General features: G+C 42.1%; 1 protein-coding gene across 6 annotated transcripts in view; it reads left to right on the top strand.

The window, feature by feature from the left end:
* Positions 1 to 16,031, top strand: part of AMBRA1 (autophagy and beclin 1 regulator 1) — a 137,876-nt gene that overhangs the window by 21,592 nt on the left and 100,253 nt on the right. For all 6 annotated transcript variants that reach the window (XM_063331897.1, XM_063331899.1, XM_063331896.1 and 3 more), the window contains one exon: positions 12,676 to 12,762. In XM_063331897.1, the coding sequence (XP_063187967.1) occupies positions 12,676 to 12,762 (87 nt within the window). The remainder of the gene's footprint in view (positions 1 to 12,675; positions 12,763 to 16,031) is intronic.

The raw sequence follows: 16,031 nt of genomic DNA, 5'->3' as shown, positions 1-16,031 counted from the left end.
CCCTGGAACCATGTAACAGGGGCCAGGGTGAAATTTCTGTCTTTCGTTTTGCCAGCTCTTGTCGGAGGACTGAAGTCCCTACTGCCTGCATTCTTGCTATGCGATGTGAACCCGGTCTTCTTTCCTGAGCTAAGATTGCGTGGCACTTAGCAATCTAGGATTTCTGTCTAGGTGAGATGAGAAAGCCACAGAATTATAAATATGATCAAGTCATCGGTGCTATACGTTATGAGTGAGTTTGGTTGTGTTGTCTTTTCCTTAGAAAGGTGTAAATGCTCTACCTGTGTTTTCATCTGTTAGCCAGAAGGAGAGCTCTGTGCCTTGCTCTTGTTAGGCGTGCAAAGGCCTGAACTAACACCAGGTGCAGCAAGGCGGAAGTGGTGGTACCGTTCTCACCTGCTTGGGCAGGACAGTGACACCAGCTCATGTCTTTATTCGGTCTTGATGGCCTTTCTGGTAGTATGTAGCTCTCCATATGTACAACGGGTATGAAAAGTTCCCTTTTGAATTTCTCAGAACTTATTTCATTTCCATGTTGCTTTACCGCCACAAGGGGGTAATGTTGCTTCTGCTCCTTGCTTTCCTTGTCTCCTTGCAGAACCAGAAAGTTTCTGAGTTCTTGTATAAAGCAAGGTAGCTTGAGGACCACCACCTGCCCCCAGCCCTAAATTGCAGCTATCTCCTCAGTTACAATACATTTGCAAGTTCTTCAGTGTTTGAGGAAAGACATGAATGGGGATCCTGAGGGGAAATGGCTCTGATACAGAATGCAAACAAGGGAGCAGCTTATCCTCCTGGCTTTGCAAAGGTTTGAAAGGGACAGATGTGGATCTCGAGGTGAAGGAGATATTTTGTCTTTCTGATATGCAAATGCCCCTGAGTTAGAGCTGTGAAAGACCAACTTTGCAGAATTTGTCTGGACTTCCTGCTCATTGCCTACCAAGCCTGGAGCAGACTTTTCTTTGCAGTCTGCCTTCTCAAAGGTTTTGTTTGCATTTAAACAGTTGCTCATCCTTCCTCAGAAGACTTCCATAATATGGGGCTTATTTTCTGGAGGAATCCTTGGCAGGGGTTGGCTGGAGTTTGGGTGGTCACCTATTCCACTGGGCTGTGTTTATTTTCTTTTTCGAGTATGCCTTAAACTATTACCTAAACTTTTAGGCTTTTCCATGAGAAGGCCGTGAGTATGTTTGGAGGTTTTTTTTTTTTTGCTGATGCAAATAGGCATGGCTTACTCATGGCTGTGAGTGGATGCCTCTTCTGCTTCTAAATAGTAGGTGTGGTGTTGACTTGTGGGTCAAACAGGGACCAGTCTGTGGTTGAAGTAGGTTGACAGGGTAGGAACACTCCCATTCCTGCCCGAGCAATGATGAGTGCTGTATGTAAAATGAGAAAGAGTATAGTCACTTTTACAGCCTGTTCTTGGGTTCCTGCTGGAGCCTGAGCTTCTGATGTACTGCTTTGGTTTTTGATTTAAATGACCAGACTGTTCAGATCTCTGCATATATTGGCTTCTGGTAGCTTTCTTGCTGTGCAAAGCACTGAATGACAGGGTGCCTATCACTCATATCCTTAAAAAACCTTAGAAAAGCCTTAAAAACAAAACAACCAGAACATTTCCTTGCTCCCTGCCACGGGTACAGAGTTGCCTACTAGGAGACAGGTCTGTGACTGAAATTTACCATCAAAATAAGAGAAGAGGGTAGTGTTACTCCCTTTACTTTTTTTTTTTTTTTTTTGTAGGGGGAGGGATCTAAAGCAGGAGGGAATTGCGTTACCTAAAGCTTCAAAATGCATCTTCTTGTGGAGAGAGAACACATAGCTAGTGTATTGCATCTTGGTTTAGTTCCTTATTTCACTAAACCCGCGTTGTTACTGTTTTTTTTCCTAATTGCTTATAGCAGTTGTGGCTTGCTTATTCAAGAATTTAATATCTATTGCGGCAGTGACGTGTTGAGCTCACTGAAACAGGGGGACTTGGGCAGGAGGGGGACACACCGCTGAGCTGTGGCGAAGAGAGGCAGCACTATGGTGCTGGCTCCTCAGACTGCACATCAGTAAGAAAGTGGCCTGTCCCAAATCTAAATGGATCTACCCAATATTAATTTCTCCCCACCCCTCACATTCAGGCCCATTACTTGTGTAAACCTTGCTAGCCTGGTGTCCTTGCCTTTGTAGTTTGGGCTCAGCATTTTATTTGACTTACGGTGTGTAGACCTTACCTGTGCTGTGGAAAGAAGGATTTTCTGGCAACCTCTTAGCCTCCATGTGTAATGTGATAGTTTTGGAAAAGTTTATGCTGTGCTGTTTTCAGGTTTGTTAAGAAATAATTACGAAGATGCTTATTACAATTCTTGAAAATGATGGTGATCAAAGTAAGTAATATCTCAATAGTTAGTGAGGAGCAGTGGGGTAAATAGAAGTTATGAAGGGGTTTCCAAGCAGAGACAAGAGGTTTAGGTGTGTGTTTGGGAAGAGGAGCTTGAGGGGAGAAGGCCAAAACTGTGGGGTGGGGAAATGATTTCTGGAAATGTTAGCCTGGACACAGAGGAATGAATGAAGACCTAATTTGTCAGTGATAAACATGAAGTGAAGTGATAATCTGAAGGTGACACAAACATTTAGTCATGATAATTAGCTGTGGTGATGGGTGAGATGTGCAGGTTTTGGACAAACTTGGCAAGTATTGTTTGTTTGGCCTTTCTTAAAAATGGAAAATACAAATTAGTCTTATCATGAGAATGTAACCACAGATGGAACTGTAAAACAGGCTGCCATGATATTTAAATGGTCAGTTGATGTCTACGTGAGCTCTGAGGTTATTGTTCCACCCTTCCAGCTTTTTTTTTTTTTTTTTTTTTTTCCATACAGAGCCTGCTGTCTCCTCCCTGTGGGTAGGAAAGACTTTGTTTTACTGACTGTGGTAGAGGTTTGAGCTCTTGAATGTGCTGGTAGTTGTTATGTAGAAGAGCAAATGAAAGAGGCGCCTGTTTTCTTGCGTAAAGGTTCACCCCCCCGCCTTTGCTGGTTTCCTGATTTAAGAATAATGTAAGGTTGCTAGAGCCCTTTTACATCATTACTGAGAGTTGGGGGGGGGGGGGGGCGGGAAAATGATGCCTTGTGCTTTCTCTCTTGTGGTGACTAATAGAGGTCAGTCCCTGCTGCTGAGCTTCCCCGAGTACTTCGGAAAGCTGAGCATGTGCAGTCTTCACCAAACTTGCAGAAGGGCTTAAGCCTTCTTTTCTTTTTCTTGGCCTGGATTTAAATATACAGCAATAACTGTAGCACGCGGAAAGAATTTCTTTTCCCCATGTTACTCTTGCAGCAGCTTGGCTTGTAAATTAAGCCAGTATAGAAATAACTTTGCTTTCTCAAATACCTTCATGATGTTTCCCTAGTCAAACCACTCCCCTTCTCCCACCTCTTATTTTGGTAGTCTAGGACTAGCAATGAGGAGCTCACCTGTAAAAGAAGTAGGTGAACTTCATTTCTCTGCAATCTCCAGGGAACGGAGACCTGTTTCCCTACAGGTGTCTGTCTATGGGATTATTCTGGGACTTCACTTTGTGTTCACCTGCTCTGGCATGGCAGCAAGGGAACTTGTTGAAATTGGATTCCAGTGATGTTTCTTAATGAGGATGAGAGAGATACCTGCTTCCAAACTGGCTTGCTTTTTTGCTTCTGCTGAGGAGTAATGAGATCTAGAGTTGGGTGGGTTGTTTTGTTTTTTGGGGTGGGTTATGTGGTTGTGTTTGTTTGGGGTTTTTTTTAACTTCTTTTGAGAAAAATCTGTATGAAATGACCATACAACAAAGGTATTAGATAAACACAGATTGCTTAGAAGTTTAAAGACAGATGACTTCAAACAGATATCTGTTTGAGGATACCATAAAACATATGAGTTCTCAGCTTTCCTACAGGCAGGGAAGAAGTGTGAATAGCTTCCCTTTCTTCAAAACCTTTGTTAGGTTGTCTGTCTCCTGTGCTGTCTGCACATGTCTTCTCCACAGCCTCCTGATCCAACTGCTGCATGGTGGGCAGCATGTCCAGACAACCTCACTTGACCTGGAACAGTTGCTCCTCTTCCCAGTTTTTGCTTGCTTGCATTGAGTTCACGTACTTGTAGTATTCTGTCTAGGGGACGGCGCTCAATTTATGATTAATGGTGGTCTTTGACGTGCTTAAACTATCTAGCTCTGATTCCTAGAGCTTGTTGTCTGGCTTCAGATAAGTAATGTTAAAACAATCTCTAAGTTTTGTTTTATTTTCCTTTTGCCAAGAAACCAAGTTATGGACAGGCCCTCAGACCTTTTGTTTCAGGCCTGCTTGCTCAACTAAAAGCTCTGTTTAGCTTTCTTGTGTGTGTGGAGGAGCTGGAGATGTTGGAAATATAGTATGCCACTTTTTTATGCTGATACAAGCCCTTAATCGTTTGATGTGCAGTCACTTACATACATTGCACGCATGCGCTCAGTCTTCACACTCTCTATAAATTCACACGGTACAGTGTGCCTGGGGACAAAGTGCCCTCATCCAATTATTCGCCCCTTATTAGAGAATCTGGTCTGGAGAACTCAGAGTAGAGCAGCGTGCATCCGCTCTCTGGGCCTGGAGCAAGAGGAGACAGAGGGACCTGTGATCTGACTTAGTAATATAACTGTAACCAAAATAGTGATGGCTCTAGATTTCTCCAGTTGAGCAGTTCTGGTCTGTTGAATAGCTAGCATGCATTTTAAACATTTTTCCACATACATATTTAACTGATTGCACCAAATGGCTGTTTGTGTGATGATGTAACTGACCCCCTCCCTTGCTCTTCTTGAGAAAGCACCTGCTGGAACTGAAGGCTGTGAATAGACAGGGTTCATTATCTGCCAGGAAACTGACTCATTTTTCTGCTCAAAATGCATTAGTATGAAATCCTTCCCCTGTCTTCCTGAAGTGGGAAGGCTGGAGTAAGTGGTTGAACTGCCCTGCTGGTCATCTGTTGACCTGACTCTCTTCATTGTTCCAGCCTGAACAAGAGCATTTTAAAGAAAGTGATTGATGTGTGTGATGGGACCTCTGTTTTCATAGCCTTAGAAGCCTATGGAGATAACGGTACGGCTTCTGCCCCCTCAGGAAAGACACCTCCTCTTCAGTTCCCTATGGAGAAGCAGGAGCCCTATGTAATTATCCCAGAAGCTGACGCAGATCTGCGTGCGTGGGTATGCAGAGATTTCTGCTGTCCACACAATCTGTGGTGTTGGGAACTCCCAGAACAAGGAGAATTTGAAACAGACATTATACATATGAAGGTAGGTAGAAAAGCCCTCAGAAGAGTAAAGCTGTCTTCAGGCTGAGGGAGTTCAGTGTGCTGGCGATGTTCTGGCTGTGCTTTCAAGCCTGTTATCATAACCACGATGACGAGGAACTGATTCCCTCTAGCAATATATTTCTAATATAATTGCATGTTGTTAAGGGTCTAGGTGGAGGAATGCGGTGTCTGCCTTTACCTTGGCTGAGGTGCCATTCTGAGCGCCGGTGTAAAACTGCCACTGTAGAGCAAAATAGCACATGCAGTAGCTTGAGCTGATTTAAATTTCTTCTTCTTTCCTCGTCCCTCAAGTTTTGCCCCTGCAAAGTGAACGTGCGTGATCTTTCATGGTTCTTCTCATGTTGGAGTTATTACCAAACTAATCAATGCTGCTGTAGCTGCTCTTGGCCCTTTTAATGTCTATCATGGATGGGTGCTGCTTCTTGCCTGTTGAAACAACACATTAATCATTCCCTGGGTGCTGTGTGATGACCTCTGCATAATACTTGGTCATCTTTTGTTCTGATGTATGGCCTTTGTCAGCAGGTGAAGTCATAGATTAACACTGTGACCTTGGGTCCACTTAAAAAAAAAAAAAATCATCTTCCTCAGAGCCACTCACCTTCCCTATGAGAAGTTCCAAAGGCGCCATGTAGCTCCTGCGGCATCAGGTGGTAAATGAAAGTTGAAGTTCCTAGTCCAAGAGCAGAGGTGCAGTAATAGCATAATTCATCATGTGGTATTACTTTGTAGATAAACTGAAGCAGGTAAACCTTAAAGGGTTAACCACGTTTTTCTTGAAACTTTGTTCCCTGCCTTATGATTAGGAGAACTCAAATCCCAATGATTGTTTGTTGTTCGAACTGTTTCCTACAGATTCTTTGTTTCGTGTAATTGTGCTCCTTTTCCCTGCGCACCTTCCCAAACGTACTCCTTCCCGTCCTGGCTGAAGACCTGACGTGCTGTTTTCTGACTGAGAAATCCTTACAGCTTGTTTTCTACAGGATTCTTGCCCAGAATCAGTGAAGGGGGAAAGATGTTTTCTTGTGATAACTTCTGTCCTATATCAAACCTGCTTCTCTGACAGCTCCACACCTCCAGCTGGGAAGGATGTCTTCTCTGTCCCTGGTTGCCCTTCAGAGTTAGCCGCAAGTTCTTTCTCACAAACATGCCAAAGTGTTCTTGAAAACTTGAAAAGCCATGTTTGGAACATGTCTGTGATCATGTATTGCATCTTTGCTGTCACTGCTTTTGCTAAAGTAAGGAAATTTTCTTACAAAGGGTGTTCTTTATTTGGAATAACATTTAAAAAAAAAAATCGTGATGAAAAGAATGCCTAACAGGGCTTGGATACTCTCGTTCCTCAGTGAGGATGAGTATGTCAAAGATGTGAACAAGGGGATGGAGGAGCTAACTCAGAGGACTGTAAAAGTGAGTGTTGAGGTTTTCATTAGTAGTGAAATCTCTTGTAGGTGGTTCCAACTGCCTTAAGAAAAGTTTGACCATTTTGACTATTCCTTCTCTTCTGATCATCTGCATGTGACCTGTCTTAATTCAGTCTTGATGCCAGGCTAAATATGTGTAACTGTAGCCATGTGAAAGCTGGAACAATCTAGAAATGTTAGCTTAGAGGTATTGGAGTAGATTATGTTAAGAATTAATTTTAGAAATCATCTTTTCAGGCAATCTTTAGAACTGCATACTGATTGCTTTTTTTTAAGCTTGAATATGAAACTGGTGATAGCAATAGTGTTTTTCTGTTTGACGAGAACTACAAAACTTTTATGGAAAATGAAGCTATGGAACAAAATGCTTGATGGTTTCTGCTTACGTGATTTCAATTTGCTCTTTGAAAGTAGGCAACACAATACAGAGATGTCTGAAATATTTTTTTCCCTATTATTCTGAGAAAAGGGAAGGGGGGGGGAAAAACAAGCCAGTGGATTGGGTTGTTTGAGATTTTTGTTTTGAATAGTTTTCTAGTGTTCCATTGCGGCTATAATTGATCTCGAAGAATTAATTGGGCTTGTTAATAGTTAATAATTGAGTTTAGGATTTGAGGGAGGGTAGCAGTGTTATTGGGCAGCTGGAGAACATTAAGGTGTCTTCAGGCTTCAGCTTTCTTGTTATTTTTAGGTTAAACATTGCCCTGCTGTAAGAGGAAGGTGATTGAAGGGAATCTAGTTTTAAACTGTTGCTATTCTTTACGTTCATGTGAGGAACCACAGGAGCACATCTGTAGGGATGAGTGCTCAGGAGAACTGTCTGCTGGCTGTAATTCAGAGGGCTGAAAAAGGGATGTAATATGAAGCAGTGCAGTAGTTTCACCTCCAAATGGGCAATAGGGAATACAAAAGCCTTTCCAGGGAAGATATAAAACCAGAGGAGGAAACTCACAGAAGCTGCCAGAGTTGTCAATATACTTCTGCTTCAAAGGATAACGATGAATTGCTCTGTCTTAGGCCCTCTTCATAGTTGAAGTGTGTGAGAGGCAGGAGTGCTTGCTTCATTTTACTTGTTTACTCTGGTTGTCAGCATGCAGCAGCAGCTTAGGAGGATGGCAGCTGACTGAACACCCTTTTGATTTTAAGGAAAGCAAGCCTCAGTGCTGTTTGGTAGCGCCTCCCTTTTGGATGGGGAGGAAAGCCCTTCCCTCCGTGCCGTGTGGAGTAAGCGCTACCCAGTAATGTGCCTCCTGTCACAGCAAATCAAAGATGTGGCGTAGGAATTGCATATCCTTAGAAACTGTTACTGAGAAGTTAAATTTCCTGCACTTAAGTATCTTCTCAAAGCCTGCTGAGATGAATCACTCTGTCCCAAGAGGCTTTTGGTGCTGATCCTCACCCCCGTGGGGAGAGTGTGGGTATAGTCCAATGGCTGATGTGCTGTGAGGAGGCTGCTTTATGATATTCCTCCCCCCCACCCCAGCTTCTGGCATTCAGCTGCTTCATTCCTGAGAAATTTCCCTTTTCTACTCATAGTGTCTTGTGTGCATGCACTCCCTTTCTCTCTCCCTTGTCTAAAGGTGACCTGTAGCTTGGACCTTGCTTCCTTTCCCCCCTTGCTCGCGATTGCTGCTGTTTGCAGACCCGAGGTAACAGAGCGAGTGTGGAGCGGTGGTTCCATAGCTACTGATGTCTGACAGAAAAGGAGTCTGTTGAGATCTCAATGCTGCTGAACAGAGGCAATTTATATCTTCTTGTAGTAGCTTTAATAAAAAAAATAAACGAACAAAAAAACCTACAGTCCCCCTCCTCCTGTTTTAGCAAGCTGGGCCAGAAGCATCTCTTAGGGTGAGCAGAGTTAATCTTCATCATTGCGGCATTGACTGACAACCTGGAGGATGATAATGTGTGATTTTTATATTTTTTTTTTTCCTGATGAGCGGGGGAGGAGAGTGGAAATTGCAGTTTCTCTGCTAATTGTACTTTAGATGTCACTTGTGACAATTTCATATTGTCTAGACAGAGATAGTGGAGCAATTGCTTCCACAGAGCCTAGTGTTAGCCTGTTATATATCTGCGTAGCAAAAATATGGGGTGTGGGAGAGGAAGAGGGTGCTGTATGCTCCAGAAAGGATTCAGGAGTCAAGTGTGGTCTGCTGAAATGTTTCAAAAGGAGATGCAAGCAATATGCATTTCTGTTCTCTCTTTGCATGCTTCTCTGTTGGAAACTTAAATACTTAGTGGCTAGCAGTTCCCTGTGACAGAGCTGCTCCTGTTCATCTGTGAATTATGTTTATCATCCTTAACAGAATTGCTCCCAACCTCAGCATTTATTGTGATAGGATATTGGGCTACCTTATGCTTTGTGCTTACTGAAAACAGTCTGTGTCTCTTCTGGGACTTTGGGTCGCAAAAGATATGAATGTGGCACCTAAGACTTGATAGAGCTCAGCATGACTTACTTTAAAAACATTTATCTGCGCCTTCCTGGGGGACAGTAGGTTACACTGCCAGTGTCACAGATGGGACGCTTTATTGATGATTATAGCAGTGTATCTATTATTGAACCCATTTGTCAGTACCAAATGCATTTGGATCTGTAACTTGGGCCGCAAGGGCTCTGTTGAGAATGAGTTAGTTAAATAATAGATTTTATTTGTGTTTAGTAGTCTCATTTCAGTACAGATGTTGTTATTCTCTGGAGCATTAAGCACAGAGATGGTCCATCTGGATCTCATGAGATTGCCTTGTTTTGCTTTTTGCTTACTATATATATATATATTTATATCCACCTGTGTTCATTGCTTTGTGATTTGAGAGGGCACAGTTGTAGGACAATTAAGAACTACCGATCAGGTTTAAAATCAGCTTTTAGTAGTTGCTGTTAACTGAATTATCTTTGTCCACTTGATCCGAATGTGGCCCTAGTACATGGCTTGTGTGCCTTGGTGTGAGAGAGTGCGGGAGTCGAGTTGGGTCTTGGTAGGCTTGGAAGGTTCTGCTGGAAAGGTGATCTTAGCTGAGACCATTCAACGTGTGACAGGACAGCCTTGGAGAGGGTCCTGGGGAGTTCATTTAATGGAGTGCGTTTGTCATCCTGCTCTCCACAACCCTGCAACTGCAGATCCTCCTAGGGAGCCCTTCTGGTGAAGGAGGTGCTCCTGAAGCAGCAGCAGCTCCTGTTGCTTCATGGGGTGGAGTTGCAGGCTGTTCAGGTAAAATCACAGGCCTGTGAGGTCTATAGGAAGTCTGTTTACCCAAATATATGGCAATCCTGTGGCTCAGGCAACTGTTGGTTTGTGTTTTAGTAAAGTAACACGTATTGGTTCTCATCTGAGGTGCCAGGTACCTAGTAGAGCAAGGCTCTTCAAGTATTTATTTCAAGGATCAGATGGAGTGTAGATTCCTCGAAGTCCTGTTCCCAAGCCAAGCAGAGGAACTCCTGGCAGACCTATACCGAGTTACTACAGTGTGTGCCCTGCTTCTGCATCCGCACCCTTCTGGTGCCCTCTGGTTGGTATACATTTTGATTTCCTTCAGCGCAGCTGCCAGCTTCTTTCTGAAGGTGATCTCTCTAAGTCAATGCTCTTCTCGGGCAACTCCCAGCCTTTTCAAAGGCGAGAAGAGAAATATGGCTGGAGAATACCTGGAGACTCCTTTCTAACAGAGCCTGCTGAGCCATGCAGCAGCATGTACTGGTCATCTTCCCTTGTGGCTCTGATATTGCTGTCATTTAGTGGATAGACCCTGAAAGGTTGGGAAAGAGGGTGGCAAGACTTTAGACAGAGATGGTGAGATGGATGATTATTTGTGTGTGCATATTATCAGGATACCATAGTCACTGCAGGAAAATGACATCAAACAAGCCACTTGCGTTGTGTGTCGGTTGCTCAGACCTGTAAGGAGGCAGCTGCTGTTTCTGGGGTTGTGGCCCTGCCAGGCTCTGCATGCTGTGGGAGCTCTTCCTCCCTGTTTAAGCCCAGGATGGTCCAGCAGGGTGATAGCCTCGACGCATCCAGGCTGCTTGCAAACTGCTGTTTTTGGAGTGCTCTGCATAAGCAGCTCTGAGGAGCAGGCTTCTAAAAAGCATGTTGTCATTGCAGTGGCAGTAATCCAGTCTCTGAACTGGGTTACTGAACTCTAAACCACTAAGCCAGTGGTTTAGAAAGGGGCCTGCTGACTGAATAGGTAGAATATCCCTTCTGCTAATTTTAATCTATTTGCTTTTCCCCCCAGAAGGAAAAAAAAGCAGTTTATATGTGATGCAGGTGATAAGTATAGGACTTGTAAAGCAGTTGCAGTGTTTGTTCTGGATTAGCTGCTTTTGCATATATTGACTTACATACTTGGTGGTGGAGAGAGGGTTTGGTGAGGCGGGACTGAAGTATGATAACTTTCTGGGGAGCCAAGGGATTCCTGGTATCTAGCAGTGTTGAAGGTTGGAGCTTTTTACTCAGTAACTTGGGGAATTAATTCATCTTAAATTTTAAGAGATTTAATAGCTGTTCTTGAATAAGACAAATGGTTGCCAAGCAACTTAGTGCCAGAGAGGACAGGATTTCTTGCCTTCTGTAGAGTCCCAGTGCTTTGCAGAAAGTAGTGAGTCTCTTGAACTGACACATGCCTTTCCAAGTAACTGGAGCAATCTCTTGCTGTTTCCTGTATTCTAGATTTATAATGTAAAATTGAAGTAAATAAATAAAAAAAAAATATGCTGGCAGGTAGTGAAAAGTTGTATTGAGATCCTGATGGGGGGGCTGCTGCTGGGGAAAAAACATGTCTTATTTGCATTTCTACTGTCTTTGGCTATAAACGGGAAGTTGGGTGTCGATTATATCTGGTCCTTCTTCCTGCTTCCTGTGTTGGCACTCGCTGTCCTGCATTGCAAATGCTAAGTGTGAATTAGCGGTGTGGGGCTAAGACTGAAAGGTTCAAGTCTTCCTCACCAATTGTGTGTGTGGGTGAATAGAACAGATGTGGTGTTGGACTTCTTTGACTTTCAAACCACAACACTTTTCATTTAAGTTACGAAGGCTTGCCTCAGAACTTCTGCTAAATTTTGTTTTCAAAAAGGGTTGAAAGGGAACTCAGCAGCCTTATAAACTTTCGCAGCTGATTTTTTTTCCACTCTCCACACCTGCCCCAAATCATCTCTCTTGTTAATCTAATGGCTGCAACAGGCTTGAGTGAGTCAGTCTTGAAACAATGCTGTTCTCTGCTTTATGACAAGAAGCTGGAGGTGCATGTAGAAGCCAGGATGGAGGACATGTTCCTGCTATATACTTTGATTCTGCTGCCTTCATGACTCAGACTCGATTCTCACATATTCAAGCTGTCTGGCTGCATTTGCATACATTTGCTTCTTGAGTGAATATTTGGTATCTCTCCCTGTGGCTGATTAAGATACAGAGGAAATGAACATTTTTTTGTAGCTGAAAACCTCTCTTTCTGAGCCTTGAGACTAAGATTGAATATCTTGCTGTGAATAAACACCAGTAGTGCCCTTAAAGTCCACGTGCCAGGCTGTGTTCTTTGTACTGTGCCCCTTGGCCTGTTCCCTGAGTAGCCACCTTTTAGTAGGTAAGAATTTGTCAGATGCCCAATGCAGCGTTATTATTTATGGACCTGACAAATTGGGATACCTTTTCTCCAAAGGAGAAGTAGGATCTGCATATTTCTCTCGTAATTTGGAAGCACGTTTGGTACCACTCTTCTTCCTTACTCGAGGTGTTCTTTCTCCTCTGCTGTGAAAATATTATACTTCGAATAGATATGGAGTGAAAACACTTAGACCATCAGTGAGTGGTTCAGTATGTTGCAGAATTCTCTTCACTGATGATAGAAATAGTCTTAAGAGGTTTCAGAAAGGAGGGCATAAATAGGAGGGATGTTCCTGAATGGTCTTTGACTTTGTCATTTGTTTTTCCTTTCTAGGAGGTTGCTGGAGTCTTCCCTCATTTCATTATCTCGCTACGATGGAGCAGGGTCCCGGGAACACCCAATCTACCCAGATCCAGCCAGGTAAGAGCTAAATGCAATCTAAAGGTATTTAATTTTCATAGACAAAAGCGTAACTTCAGTATAATTCATTGAATCCTTTGGGAATGATTCTAATATTGGGCCCATCTCCTCAATGACTTGCCATGGGGGCAGGGTGCAAACCAAATTAGAAGATGCTGTTAAGTCTGGGAGGGAATGAGGAAAAGAGGAAGAAATTGCTGTTGAAGTAAGCACATAAGGATTCCTGAAATCATTTGGGATGGAGAACACTAGGTGGCAAGCAGGTCTAACAGTAAATGAGATTATATCAATATATTTGAAATAACTTCTGAAGAAAAATGAAGGAAACAAATAGTCTATTTAGGAGTAAGGGAGAATGCAGTAAAGGCAGTTAGGCAGTTAGCAGACAACATGCTTGGAAGATAGGGATACATTCATGGAGAAATTCCAATGAGAGCGCATAACCAGGATGTTAACCATACTTAACTAAGAACAAAATACTGACAGTTATTTCTGAGGAGTCATGAATCATTGACATTAGACATGGAAACACCTGTAGTGCTGCTTAATCTCCAGAAAAGGTGGGAGTGTTTCAGAGGACTAGAAAAAGCAAACATGGCAGAGTTATCAAAACTGGAAAGGAGTGATCTTTGCAGTTTCTACTTAATGTATTGTAAAGCAACAGATGGGGTAATGTGACCCACAGACTCTGTCAGAAAAAATGATAGAATCGTGAACGGCAAGCAGCTTTGGAAGCTTTCAAAGAATAAATCGTGACAAATAAGCTTTCTTTAGATGGTTTTAACAAAGCTATGAATGAGGAAAATTCAGTAAGTGTAAAAATATAGCTGATTTAGCCTCTTAGGGAACCTCTAGCATAGCTGCATGAGCTGAAGGCTACTAGGATTTATCATAAAGGAGAGTGCAGGAATACCAGTGTAGGAAAATTAAGTATCTAAGTTGCTGATGGAGGGTGGTGTTTGGTGTTTTTTTTTTTTTTTAAGTCTCATTCTTTTTTACATCATTAACAACAAAATCTGCATTTTTATACAGATGATGCTCTAAGTACAAGTTCTGAAATAAATGGCTAAGTTGCAAACTGGCCACATGATATAATTATGCTGGTAAATAGCTCCTTGCTAACTATCTCTGTAGATAAGGCCTTGTAGAGGTGAAATCTTATATTAGGCTTTTTTTTTTTTCTCTCCATTTATTGTGAAGAAAGTTGCTTTGTAAAAATAATTCAAAGACTCAGGAATGATGTAAGTAAAACTGTTTGTGGTGAGGTGAAAGTAAGGTGGAGTGTGCTACCTTTACATAAGGTCATTGGGAAACCAACTTAGGTAACTGGTCTTGGCAGCTACATGTCAGAATGATGCTGATAAATGTAAAAGCTTTCTAAATGGCAATTGATTAAATGACAGGTAAAGGGATGAATTTACCTGGAAAGATGAAAATGATACTTTACAAATGTTAATTAAAAGGTGTTACTACATTCAGGTCAATTTATGAATGCCAAGAGCAGCTAAATGGCTGGAAGCGCACCATTCCTTATTTCTGGAATGCGTAACCCAAAGCAGCTAAATTTATTGAGCAGAGATTGTAAGAACTGATTCTGGCTCTCTGGGAGCTGCCTTTTGAAAAAGAAAAGGTGGGGGGGGCCTGCCTAGGTTACTGAATTCTTTTTTTTTTTTTTTTTTTTTTTTCCCCCCTTCTGTCAGATCTCTGCTATGATGAAGCTCAGTAAAATCTATGAAAAGGGATCACTGCCTGAGACCTTTCCTAGCATAAGGGGCATTGTCAAAAATATTTTTCTACTTTAAGCCATTTTTGAACTGATATGATGCTCTTCATGTGACAGTTCAAGTGTTTCTAGGCTGTGGTAGAAGCTATAGTAGCTTGAGTTTACAAGGTGCTTTGGAAGAAAAGTCCAGTGTTGAAACTTCTTTTCAGAGGGTTAATTTATTCCATTAAGTGTCACTGTCCTTTTCAGAGGATGAGATCTATAGATGCATAATTGGCATGAGCTGGAAGTTTGAGTGGGATAAGATAAGTCTTTCTCCATAAACCTTACTGGTGTGCTAGACTAGTGGGATCATTTTAACTATCCCTTTAACTTGTTACCTTGTTAGAAATTTGGGATGTGATTAAAAGGAGTGTTATTGCATTCTGAGGGTGTGGGGTTTTTTTTTTTTGTAAAGTTATAAGTTTGTGACAGAAAGTTATGACTTTCAGATGTTCTTAAATAACAAAGTTGAAAAGTGAAACAAAGGCGAAATAAACATACATCCATGTATGTGTGTTTAAATGTATGTTAGAAATATATGTACCTCCCAAGTTGTCTCCAATGAAGTTGGTTTTTTTTTTTTAACTCAGTGATCTGAAGATTTTATTTTTAAGAGTGTGTGTGTGTTAGTTTTGTTTCTGCATCTACTGTTTGTAATAGGGCTATATTTGAATAATGTAGGTCAGGAGTGATGCAGGGAAAACATTTTTTTTGAAGTTCCTTCAGATTTAGAATAACATTCTGATGTAGACTGCAGCAATCTTTCTCAGCGGCCTTGCTGAACTTCAGTAAGGTCAGCTTGGCTGTTCTGTCATTCTCCACAGTTTCCGTATGTCCTGAGCTCAGAAAACAATCTGCAGAGGAATCAAATAAGACTGTCATCAAAGAACACCTATAACTTTTTTTTTTTAATAGAAATACTCAAAAAGATGATCTCAGACTGCATATATAAAGCATCACAAGGGTGTTTGGTAGATATGTCTCTAGAACAAAAAGCTGATAGAAAGTTACTGGGAAAGAGACTGTCAGGCCAAATGTTGCCTGCGAGTTGAAGTCTTAAGTGGAATGGAAGCAACCAAAAGTTAGTGGCTACTACCAGCATTGCCTTCAGTTCAAGGACTGGTGGGATGTATGCCACTGTAGATATCACTAAAGAAATTAACGACGCCAATCAGGTAATGCTTTTAAAACGTGTCTGCTGGCTTTGAGACATTTAGAGGTGTGAGCTGTAATATCAGTGAACATCCTGGCCATCAGCATCAAGGCAGGGTTGATGAGTACTGTCAGTATGTATGAAATGTTAGGAATCTTGGGGTTCTGCACAGCAGTATAGTACTCCTGGATGCAGATATACCAATTCTTGTGATTGTCTTGGGGAACTGGGTCTAGACATTAACCAGTTGATGTTCTTCTGACTTTTTTTTTTTTAATTTGCTTCCTTAGAAGATACTAAAATGGGGGAGGGTGAAGAGAAGCAGCCTTTGTGTAAAAAAAACTTTCATGT

Source organism: Chroicocephalus ridibundus, chromosome 4 (assembly GCF_963924245.1).
Source record: "Chroicocephalus ridibundus chromosome 4, bChrRid1.1, whole genome shotgun sequence".
NCBI lineage: Eukaryota > Metazoa > Chordata > Aves > Charadriiformes > Laridae > Chroicocephalus > Chroicocephalus ridibundus.
This window is presented reverse-complemented; position numbering and strand designations above follow the sequence as displayed.